We start from the raw sequence: 12,875 nt of genomic DNA, 5'->3' as shown, positions 1-12,875 counted from the left end.
GAAATACCCTGCTCTTAATATTTGTAACAGTGCTGTTAAGAGAGTGGGAAATTTCCTTCTCACCATTTTGCAGGCTTATTAAGGAGTGAAGTGTATGAACGCAATCCTGCAACTTACTTTGCATTGTGCTTCTACTCAACACATCCCGCTCTTCACATACCCACACACCCCGGTACATAATTTATATGTTAATATTACTGTATTGCACTTAAATGTGGTACAAAACTTTAATATTTGATTTTAACCAATTTCATTTAAAGTTACAAATTAATTATATACCGTTAAAACTGCTTTTTTCCATCCTCTGCAATAGTTTCAATATAAACCCGTCCATGTGATAACAGTGTCACCTGGCAAAGGATGACTGTCACATATGCATGGTACATGTAGTATCAGTGAGCATCCTCTATGTGTAGAATGGAGAAGGTGTGTGATCTGAGTTTGACTAAGGGCAGATTGTGATAGCCCAGAGGCTCAGCACGAGTATTTCGGAAAATGTATGACTTGTCAGGTGTTCGATGAGTGCTGCGGCAAAACCAAGGTGAAACAACATCAGGACGTTGTGGAGCTGGGTGACGTCCCCTCATTACAGATGTCATAAGCTAGGCAGGTTGGTAAGAGGATGGACAGCAAACTGTGGTAGAACTAACATCAGACTTTAATGCTGGTCAGAGAAAAGGGTGTCTGAATACACAGTGCACATAACAATGTTGATGGACCCCTGCAGCCCACGACTCTTGAACATGCGAATGTTAACATCACATCATCAGCAACAACTACAACTGAAATGGGCAAGTGACCATTGGCACTGAACGTTGGCACAGTGGCAGTGTGTTGCATGGTCTGATGAACCCCCTCATCATGCCAGTGGGAGGGCGCAGATCTGTCGTCTTCCATGGGAACAATTCTTTGTCTTGAAATTCGTACTACAGCTAGAGACAAACTGGTGGCAGCTCCATTATGATCTGGGGATCATTCATGTGGCCATCCATGGATCCAATGGAACTCAGGGCAGAGTAATTGGCAAGGGCTATCATACACTAGTTGCAGACCACATATGCCGCTTCATAAGTAACGTTTCGTGACACCACTGGCATTTTTCAACCAGACAATGCACCATGTCACAAGGCCAAGAGTGTGATGGAGTAGTATGGAGTGGTTAGAGGAACACAGTGGTGAGTCCCAGTTGATGTGCTGGCTCCCTCTCCCCCAACTCGCAAGATCTGAACCCAATCGAATAGTTTTGGAATGTGATTGAACATAGCTTCAGAGCTCATTGGTCACCCCCCCTCCCCAAAAAAAAAAACTCCTTTCAAATACCTACCAAGGCCTCATCGCTTCCAGGGCACAATGCCTTGCTGCTGTTATCCATGCTGAAAGTGGACATACTGTCTATTAGTTAGGTGATTATAATGTTCTGTCTGTTCACTGTATATATTTGTGTTTTTGGTAATAGTATCTAGCTTTGTAAAACAAGAAGAGCTAGAATCATTACTGTCTACATGGAGGTGGAATACAGAAAATAAAGTAACTGAACCATCTGAGATGTTTTATTACAAAAGACCGATAAAAATAATTGAACTGATATGACTGGGTGATTGGGAATGAGGGTCTCCATAGAATTACTAAAAAGGCACTTACGGAAAACGCTGATGGGAAGGGACAGTGTAATATGATGTGTATATGAAGTCAACAGAGAATAACTTGTGTGATAGTAGACGGAGCTGTAGAGGGTAAAAACTATGGGGTAATACACATTGGAATATGCCAAACAAGTAGTTGAAGATGTTGGATACCATTGCTGCTATGAGATTATGAGACTGGCACTGGACCCCAAGTCATGACAGCCCACGTCAAACCAGTCAGAAGTATCCTCCCCTCTCGTGGACAAAGAATGCCAATTTTAATGTTACATATGTCAAATAGGTACTGTAAATGGAGTGTAATTAATGTGTGCATTTTGTGTGGTGCATAGTGTATACACATGTAGTACAAAGGCAGCTCAGAACTGGTAGGTAATGTGTGTTTTGAGAACTATATGCTATACATCCATCTGCACAGAATTTTGTAAGAACAGTGTGATATAATATTTATTCCAGTATCAGACAACATGACTATGATGTCTAAATTACAGTTTTGAGCACCAACATATGCTTCCTGACACTTGTTGATACAAGCACTGCATTCACAAACACCTGAACTACAAAACTGGTTTTGCAAACGTCAGATGTTTCTACAATATTGCCTCTGTTGTGGGTTACTGGAGAAAGATAGTTGTATTGGTATCACAAATACTCCGACACATAATGTAAATTGCCTTGCACAGTTTAACTGTAGAAGCAATTGGAAGTCAGTAGGCAGCAATGTGAACTGTAAATCACATTTATGAGGGCATGTTGAAAAGTAATGCCTCCAAATTTATGTGAAAACTCGTACAGATTTTTGAATAAAGCTTTATAAACATTCTACACCTTTATTCTTCATCTCTACATGTTTGTGTTGCAACAAAGCCACATTGGCAATGAAATCGTTTCTCCCAGTGAGTGATGGGTTCATTGATACTGTCGCTGCAGCTTGTTCAACTTCGTTGATGGAGCCACAGCCTCACCTCTACTTGCACAACTTTATCACTATAAGACTCAATTCTTGAAAGATGTCTGTAAGTGTTGGCCTAGGCAGCTGTCCACTTTGAGCTGAGGTTAGGAGTTCTGTTTGCCTCATTATGAGTATGAACAATTGAATGTTGTGACATTCCTGACGTTGATATAGTGAAAACAATGCACTGGTTTCGTTCTTCTGTGGATTCAATTGAAGACCCATTTCGTGCAGTTACAAACTTGATTAGAGCACACTCTTTCACATGCAATAACGTAGTTCCATTACACACTGCAATGTTACACACTACAATTAGAAGCTGCATAATAGTAATGTTGCAACTTGTCAGTGAAATGGGAATTTGACCACGTAATATGCATGATAAGTAATACCTCAATTAATACTGAGGACAGAATTTAAAAAATCGGCAGCATTACTTTTCAATGAGCCTCCATATTACGAGACAATGGGAGAAGTGCAAGGAATTTAACTAACACATTGCTTCAATGTTAATAGATTTTTCCATCACAGGACAATGGTCACACAGAGGTTACACAACAATGTAAGGGAGTGTTGAAATCCAAAGAAGTTAGTGGGTGTAGTGAGGAGATGGACAGGGAAAGAGCAAAGGTACAAATATGAGAAAGAAGATGCCCTGTACATTTAAAATGCGTACTGATTTGGGACAAGATTGTACTTGTCACCATGAATGCTCAACATAATATTTGAGAGATTAATGGAAATAGCAAGGATCCCAACTTGATAGGGCACATGAAATAACAGTGAGGTTTGTAGTCCAAAACGCTAAAAAGCCCGATGTGTTGACTCTGCCCTCAGGAGTGGTGCAAAGTGACCCAGTGCATACTGGAAATTGCATTTACAACCGTAGAGAAATTTTGTTGTGTGGGCACAAACTTACAGCTGGATGTTAAATGAGGTAGCATTAGTCATTCAAAGCTCTGAAACTATGAAAATGATTGTGACTTAACGTAGTATCTACAGCAACACTTAAATTTAGGCTTATAATAGTTACAGGCCCAGGGTTGGTCTATAAACCTAGTTCTTAAGTATTGTAAACACAACTGAGAGAAAATCTGATCTCTATGATGTTTTCTCCATTCTTAGACAATGATGATATCTTGACAGAAAGAAAAAAGTGTTGGAAATGGCATTGTTGGAAATGGCATTGTTGGAAATGGCATTGTTGGAAATGGCATTGTTGGAAATGGCATTGTTGGAAAAGTCTCATACGCCTGAAAATATTCAAACCAGAGCTGTGAGCATCAGAATGTTAACCTGATAAATCCAAACAGAAATAAATAGGCAGGTGATTTAATTAAAAATTTAGGACAAGTCGTTGAGTGGATGGAAGAAACAACACTGTAACTGCAGGCAAACGATATTGAGTAGAAGAGGAAACGTGCTGACTACCCTAGTTCAGCAGTGCTGCAGTGAGATGTCAGTTCGTCTAATTGTGACCCACAGAACTATGTGTTACAATGGCAAAATCAGCAGACTGACCTACATTGTGGATCTTCGATATTGTTTGGAATACAAAGGTTTTTTTTTTTTCAAATATGTTTTCTGCTCCAAAACTCTGTATTGGTTCTTTTGTTGCAAATATCCAGCAAACATCTGCATTTCTCTTATGCATGACGTCAACGAAAATTCGCGTTTATGTTCAGTTTCTGCAACAGACAATGAAAGTTTTACAGGAACTCTACTGGCAAGCAAATTGTAACTTGTCCAAGCAGAATTAGTCTTACTGATGAGTGACGATTGCAACTCGGAGACCTAGAGATACCGAAATGATGCTGCTGTTGGGAGAGAAATGCAACCTCTTTTCCATAGGTATTTAGGTATTTCTAAGGTACTATTAGTGGTTACTCTTAGTGGCCAGTATGTTCTTTCAGAACCAAAGCTTCCCCATTTCATCAACTTTTTGTGAGCCTGTGCGTTTTGTACAAAGCATCACCAAGAGAATATAAGTGTGTCGACTAAGTTGTTCATCTATCTAATAAAAATACTCCCGTTGATTCTGGAGAACTATCTTGTCGATAATTGAAGTTGATGATGCCATTGTTAAAAAGTACATCAGTTTTATCACATCAACCATTTGTTACTCAATTTATGACTTGTGAGTTTAATTTATTGAGGTTCTAATAATTGTACCACAATGGCCTATAGCGATCTTGTCTAAAATCAAAATATCTATTAGCACACCTTGTACCATTCCACATAAATACATATTCTCTGTATGCGTCCCTAAATTGAAGAATGAAATCGTCCAAATTAGGCTTATAATACCACAATTCTTCTAAAACAATAACAGCTGCTGCATAATTAATCTTGTTGCCATAGAATGTTACAGCTAATTCATCAATCCTCTGTTGATTGTTGGGAACAGGGAAAGCCAGGCGTAGGTCGTCCGGATAATTTCGGATATGGTCCCAGTTAGCATAAAAAACTCCAACGCAGACATTAGCTGTAAACAATAAACTTTATTCAGAAAGTAACATTACCTTTCCTCTTACAAAATGTCATATACACTCTATTTCTTACTACATAGTTACATATTTCACTTCGCTTTGAACATTGTCTGACTTCTCAGGTTCATCTCCAGCTATTTGAAGTCCAATATAAAATGGATTAGTACCTTGAAAAAGGCGATTCTTAACTTTACATTCTTTCTCTAGATCTGTCCAGGATTTCACTTTAGATATATCTGCACTAGTTTTGGGTTTAGAATATGTTACGAACTTAAACCTATTCTTCGTAGTATATCTACGCCATGGAACACCTGTAGAACGCTGAGGATTAAGATCAATACTAAACTCATTAGATACAAATATTACCAAGCCACGGTGTTTAGTAACCATTCCAGGTTTATTTTTAACATTAACAGTAACTGGTCGCCCTTCGACAATACGCTTCAATATAGAAACATATTGCTGCTACCTGGAACACTCAAATTGATATTGAGCAAGGAACTTTATTTTTTATGTCAGTAATTCCTAGACACTGCTGGACGTCTTTATTCAGTCTGTACTGTACCATAAGAAGTGAATGCAACAAGTATCATTCTGGCTTGATCTAGCTGGATAATTACTTGAATCAATATATGCTAGACATCACTAGGAGTGACATTGTGATTCGAGTACACTAAAATAGGGTGAATACGGTTATGCATCAGAGCAACAGATATGAACACCAGAGCAATGATAGGCAAAGTTATTACTTCAGTCGTCCGAGGTATATACCCATAAACTGACGATACAAATTTTCAGCAAAGTGTTACTGAAATGTAAATATCGTCGTGCTTTACTTCATCAAAAATCAGCGTATCTTGTTTTTATTCGTTCTTTCCGAAAATAGTTATTAATTGTTCTAAAGCCTCTTTGTTAATTTCACACGAACATTTGAAATCATTTAATTTTGGAGATTTTTCAGAAGGTTGTTGCAACAATGCGTGCTTCAGTGTCTATATTCTTTGAGCTGTTAATGTTCAAGAGCCCGGTATCCAGAATGAATTAATTGTCACATCACATACTGTATTCTCTTTTTTTCTTTTTAATTGGTATTTCTTTAACATAGTGGCAAATATGATTTTCTGTTTTTACTGAGTTTACAATGATCTAGGACATTTGACTGAGCCATTTTATGGTTTTCATCTAAGACTTGCTTTTGGAAGAGATTTATTTCGTCATTTATCACGTAATTGGACAGTTTCCAGTTCCTGGTACATCAACATCGTTTTAATGTGATTACTACTCCGTTGAGTACTGATATGCTCCCTATATTTTCCTCAGCAAAAGCAGCACTGGCAGACATCAAAACTGCAGCTTGTTTACTGTCTTCTTTCCACAGCTTCCCTTTAGCGACTGCTTGACGGACAGTTTTCTTTTGTGTAATATTTTCGACAGATACTTCAGTAAATTGGGAAATACACGAGGAACAACTGAGCCGCTCTCGTTTTAAGAGACCACCCATGTCTTACAATTACAACTTGTTTACTGATGCTAGGGATTTGTTGTTCCTCACCAAAATGAGAATAACATACAAAACAACTCTTGAGTCAAATTGTCTTTCTGGGGAATTGCTGTCAACCATTTTGAAATTATACTTTAGTTTTTGGAGACCTACAAAATATTTACCCTTAGTTTCTCTTCAGCCATATCGGTTCACTGGATCGAAAAACGTGGATATGTTTTGTTCGTTTTCTTCTGTAATTACCAGTAACTACAACTCTCAGCACCTCTTTATAACCACAGCCTTCAACTCTGAACCATTCACTCACAAGTCCTAAACAAACTCTCAAAATAAATCGGGGCAGAAGCAACAAACGCCATCCCATTACATGTCAACTTGAGTCTCAAGTGACAGTGCTGCTCGTAGTTCTTGGGTATATGAAGATGGTACCTGTTGTTTCTGTCATTTCCAAAAGAACAGATACCATCTTCAAGGCTCACTGGCCATTTGACCGTCTTCTTCTATGTGGATGCACAAACAGTGCCTGAACTCTTTCGGGAATCGGCAAAAAGCTGCGAGTAATGAGTATAATGGGCAGGAGCAGTATGAGTATAGTGCGGGACAATAGGTTGGGAATGTGGGTCTCACGGTAGGCATGCCAGAGATAAGTAGATAAATCCCTGCAGTTGCACTATCCTCCGTGTCCTCAGTGGCTCAGGTGGATAGAGCATCTGCCATGTATGCAGGAGATCCCAGGTTCGAGTCCCAGTTGGGGCACTTATTTTGGACTGTCCCTATTGATTTATATCAATGCCTGTATGCAGCTAGGGATATTCATTTCATTGTAGTTCTCAGGCTCGCCACCTCTCCTGTCCAACTACGTTAATGCACAGCGAGTAAGCACACTCTCTCTCTTCTTCTTGCTATGGGCAAAGTGTGAGGTTCCCAAATGAAGGATAAGGGTCAGTAAGCACCATGGAGTACGCTATGTACTGACTGATTATGTGTAAAATTAGTGCAGTATAGCAGAGTGTGAAATTATGGTGATACATGTTGGAAGAATAACTGCTATATTCATAAAAAAAGAAATATTGGGAGCCATGTCATAAGTACAGAAGGGTACAAGTAGTTTTAACTGAGACTTTTTCTCTCTTTCAGTGTCTTGAAGATAATTTGGTAGTCTCTTGGCCAAATGATTTTATCAAGGAGGATCCTGAACTAAATTTGGAGGTGGGTGGAACTGAGAATACTGTAAGCACTCCCATCTCTGATTTATTGCATGTATAGTGATAAAAATGTATTTGTGTAATTGATGTAAGAAATGCATTACTGTGGAACAGGCACAGATTGTGAGTTTTCTTGACCTAAGTGCAATTAATAACTTTACAGTACTCTTGTGATATTCCACTTGATGTGGATTAGCAACTGTTATTTGCTTATTGTTCTGAATAGAATCCAAACGGAATTTGTAACAATATGTTTAACCATACTTTCTGTGACCCTTCTGGATGTTAAACAGTTCGTATAAGTTTAAACCATGAGAGTGTAGATCATTTGAAAAATATTCCTCCTTCCAGTAACTTATGATTAACGGATTGCAGAACACAGTGACATGGTTTATCTTTTCAGTGAATCATTGATATTTGTCAGTTTGAACTAAAAATTTTCAAAGTTGCCAAAGGTACAAAGTGCGTTACTATTTTTATGTGACAGACCACCCATGATACATTGATCTCAAAATAGTTACAGTATGGCTACCTCAATGGTACATGCTGAATTACTCACAGATTCGTCAGTCACAGAAAAACTCTTGGACGTATGCAGATAAATCCATATATTACCTCACCATAGAAGTCATAGCAGATCCAAATAAATTATCTTTTTGGCAAAATTTACAGCTTTGATAAGGTCTGCTTATATGAGGCATAAAACTTAATCCAGTAAAATATAATGTTGTTGTATTAATTTTGTCCATCTTGCATAAGAGAAAGTTGATGGTTAGATTCATAAACTTCTCACAGGAATGAAACCTAACAAACATTTGGGAATATAAGGTAGAGGACTGAAAAACGTAAGCATAGTGCTTAGAGCCATTTGAACCATTTAAACTGAAAAACGTAAATCCGAAGACATACTATGCAAGACATTGTATGGTACATGGCGGTGGGTATGTTCCACCACTATTAGTCATTTCCTTTTCTTTTTTGCTTGCTAGCAGAGTGAGGGAAAAGCAACTGTCTGTTGCCTCCATAAAAGCCCTAATTTCTCGTCTTCTTTTGAGGTCTGTAAATGACCCTCATACACATTGATGCCTGTTGATTGTGCAAGCATACCACTCAAGGAAAAATGCTAGGGACAGCTGATATGGTATACAGGGTGTTACAAAAATGTACAGCCAAACTTTCAGGAAACATTCCTCACACGCAAATAAATAATAGATGTTATGTGGACATGTGTCTGGAAACGCTTAATTTCCATGTTAGAGCTCATTTTAATTTCGTCAGTTATGGAGAGTGCTACGGGAGAATCAGTTGTTTCCATACCATGTACAGCGTGTGCATGCATTATCAGCAGCCGATTGGCCTCCATGGGTACACTTTTCCAAATGGTTCATCCAACAATGTGTCAATCCTCATTTCAGTGTAAATGTTCTCTTTACGGATGAAGCTTCATTCCAACGTGATCAAATTGTAAATTTTCACAATCAACATGTGTGGGCTGACGAGAATCCGCCCGCAATTGTGCAATCACGTCATCAACACAGATTTTCTGTGAACGTTTGGGTAGGCATTGTTGGTGATGTCTTGATTAGGCCCAATGTTCTTCCACCTACGCTCAATGGAGCACGTTATCATGATTTCATACGGGATACTCTACCTGGGCTGCTAGAACATGTGCCTTTACAAGTACAACACAACATGTGGTCCATGCACAATGGAGTTCCTGCACATTTCATTCGAAGTGTTCGTACACTTCTCAACAACAGATTCGGTGACCGATGGATTGGTAGAGGCGGACCAATTCCATGGCCTCCACACACTCCTGACCTCAACCCTCTTGACTTTCATTTATGGGGGCATTTGAAAGCTCTTGTCTACACAACCCCAGTACCAAATGTAGAGATTCTTTGTATTCTGGATGGCTGTGATACAATACGCCATTCTCCAGGGCTACATCAGCGCATCAGGGAGGGTGGATGCATGTATCCTCGCTAACGGAGGACATTTTGAACATTTCCTGTAACAGAGTGTTTGAAGTCACGCTGGTACGTTCTGTTGCTGTGTGTTTCCATTCCATGATTAATGGGATTTTAAGAGAAGTAATAAAATGAGCTGTAACATGGAAAGTAAGCGTTTCCGGACACATGTCCACATAACATATTTTCTTTCTTTGCGTGTGAGGAATGTTTCCTGAAAGTTTGTTTGTACCTTTTTGTAACACCCTGTATAAAAAAGAGTGAACCTGGCATAACCGGTTCCTGCATCACATTTTCTCTTCCCAAATTAAGCATTTGTTTGTTAGGCTTCATTCCATTGTATATGCATGGTGTAATAACAAATTTCTATGGGGCACAGTCATAGTAGTTTTTGCGTATGGTATTCACTTGGGAGAATGTGTTCAATATTGAAATCAGTTCATTTAGCAGAAGTTTTCCTTTACTGTCACTGCTCTGATATTTTCCCACATTACATCAGTTCACAATAAGAGGTAGATCGACGCCGTGGACTATTAACTTAGCTGTTGGCATTGTGCTTCATAGAATTTTCCATTAGTAAATGTGCCTCTGCATGATTTCCAAGTTGCTGCCTTCATGCTATTGTGTGGATAATCAATCTGGAATGCATAAATTTTAGTTCCATTTTGTCCACTATCTTTACAATCCACAGCGCACAAGAAAAAAGTATTTGTCTATGTTTACAAGTTCGTGATCCATGACTGTATACTGCCCAACAGCAACCTTACATAATTTATCTCCTCCCATTGTTATGACAAAACTCACTATTTATTGGTACACATCTAAACTCTGTCTTCCGCAATATTACCATCACTAAATCCTATTAAACGTTTTCTATTTCAGTATACACAAACAGGTGATTTCAAAATTAACAAAAGACATAAGATGAAAAAACAGTAAGCATAGAAAAATAAAACTCAGTATGTCTCTGATAGTTATGGAGGATACACAAAGTGTGATTCATTATATTGTAGGCTAATATTAGTATACAAATCAGACCAATAAAGTTTTATTATGTTTATATTACACGCTGATAAACAGTTACATCAGCAGTGAGCCTCAAATGCCAGTTCCCTAAATTTTCTCAACATTGACTCTCAAAAACATCACCACCTTCCCTCCAAGGATTCCTGTCTGGGTTGCTGAACCATATCCATAACATTTGTGTGCTAATGAAAGCTAACAGTAGCAAATCTAAAAGCATGCCACTGAATTGCTTCAGTGTCTGACTGGTGGGATGTCACATTGTCAGGAATGTGTACGTTCCAACAAAAAAATTTTGGGAAACAGGAGTTCAAAAGAGATTATATAAAAATCGTGAGACACAGCTGGGAAAATCACTACCACATAATTTAAATCTGCGAAGAAGCTACAAAAATGGAATTTTCTGAACTCCGCTTTGTGTGTGTTTCAGATAGGCTCTGGTGTTATAGCCAATAAGGATATAAAAATAGGCAGTGTAAGAGCAAGAAAGGAATTTTTTAGTCATTTCAACGTCTCTTGCATATAAAGATTAGATTTCAACTTGTCGGAAAAGAAAGACATATGAATAAATCAGTCATCATTAATCCATTAACACTCATATTATGAGTAAGAAATTGTTCATTCATATACCATATATTGTAAGAAACTTGCAGACATATTGAAAACCATTATGAGATTATGCTAACCACAAAAGAGGAGAAAACACAGGTAGTGGAACATTGTCTATGATCATGGTCCAGTAGATGTGAGGGAACAAGCATTGAAAGTTTTAAATAGTAACAAACCCTAGAAAATGGCAGGAATTCTTGAAAGTATAGAAAATAATGTTCAAGGCTATAAAAAAGAATGTAAACTGGTCACTTGAAACCAACATAAAAATAACAATTTTAGTCTATGGCTTTCACTCAATTCTTGACTGTGTGCCTCTGAAAGAACAACTAGATTTTGGAGGCGAAACAATTCAGATTAAAAATCATCTGTTGAGGAACTGAAGGAAATCAGTACTTTGGAAAATGAGAAGTCATCAGCGGAAACAGAAACTCATAGCAGAAGTATGCGGATACGGATACTGAGCAACAGTAATCTGACAGAAGCAACTGACAGAATTATGTTAAACATTTGTAAAATTGAAAAAATTACTGAAGAGTGGAAATGTGCATTAATTGTTCCTCTTCATAAAAATGACATAAAACCAGTCTGAATAATTGCAGGGAATTTCACAGCATCCTGTTATGTCCAAAATTCTTGAAAAAGTCCTGTGAAGTCAACTGGATGAACATATAGGCCCATTAATAGTTTAATATAAGGCACGATTTTGCAGAGGGTAATCGTGTAGAGAACAGATATGGGAACCAAAGTCAATTTTTTAAAGATGATGATGTGTAAATACTGTGACAACTTCTGACAAGTGTCAGAAAGGCTTAAGATTTGATAGAAGAAAATATTGATTCAGTACTTCAAAGGAATTCAAAATTGACAGGAAAATAGTGGCAATTATCCAACAGACATTAATAGGTACAACTTCAAATGTTAAATTGATTGGAGAAATTTCAGAAGCATTTGAAATGCACAACAGCGTGCAGCCAGAGATCCACAATCCCCTCCAATTTAAAATAATTCTGAAAAAAGTTATGTAGCCATAGGGAAGGAGATGAGGGAATCCAAATTGATATTAAAAAAGAGCAGAGAACCAACCTGAGGTGTATGGCTCTTATAGACACTCACATTTCTAAGAAACTGTAAAGAAGCCAAACTTGTCCTGGAGAAGCTTCATAAAATGTCACAGAAAACTGGTCTACAAATCATCTGTGAGAAAACCCAGTAATTGACAGGAAGCCTGCATATAATCTCTCCACTATAACTTGGTATGAGGAAGTGTCACAAGACATATAAATTAAATATCCAGGAGAGATAATCCAATCAGCATTTATTTATTTATTTATTTATTTATTTATTTATTTATGTTAGTCCGATGAGGGCCATCAGGTTCTCTTCTGCACTGGACCAGGGTTTCACACATACATCATAGTTACCTAAGAAACAACAGTTATAATATGACAAATAGTATTAAAATGATTTGAGTGTCCTAAGT

The 12,875-nt window shown here is 37.9% G+C and overlaps 1 protein-coding gene across 5 annotated transcripts in view; it reads left to right on the top strand.

Moving 5' to 3' along the window:
- Window positions 1-12,875, top strand: part of LOC124720389 (zinc finger protein ZFP2-like) — a 201,001-nt gene that overhangs the window by 98,437 nt on the left and 89,689 nt on the right. For 2 of the 5 annotated variants that reach the window (XM_047245727.1, XM_047245725.1), the window contains exon 5: window positions 7,723-7,794. The exons of 1 other annotated variant lie outside the window; for it this stretch is intronic. In XM_047245727.1, coding sequence (XP_047101683.1) covers window positions 7,723-7,794 — 72 coding nt within the window. Of the gene's footprint in view, window positions 1-7,722; window positions 7,816-12,875 lie in introns of all 5 variants that reach the window. 2 more of the 5 variants (XM_047245723.1, XM_047245724.1) reach the window with 1 other exon arrangement.

This window comes from Schistocerca piceifrons, chromosome 11, assembly GCF_021461385.2.
Source record: "Schistocerca piceifrons isolate TAMUIC-IGC-003096 chromosome 11, iqSchPice1.1, whole genome shotgun sequence".
NCBI classification, from domain to species: Eukaryota; Metazoa; Arthropoda; class Insecta; order Orthoptera; family Acrididae; genus Schistocerca; species Schistocerca piceifrons.
The sequence above is the reverse complement of the archived record's forward strand: the minus strand, read 5'-3'. Positions and strand labels throughout refer to the sequence as shown.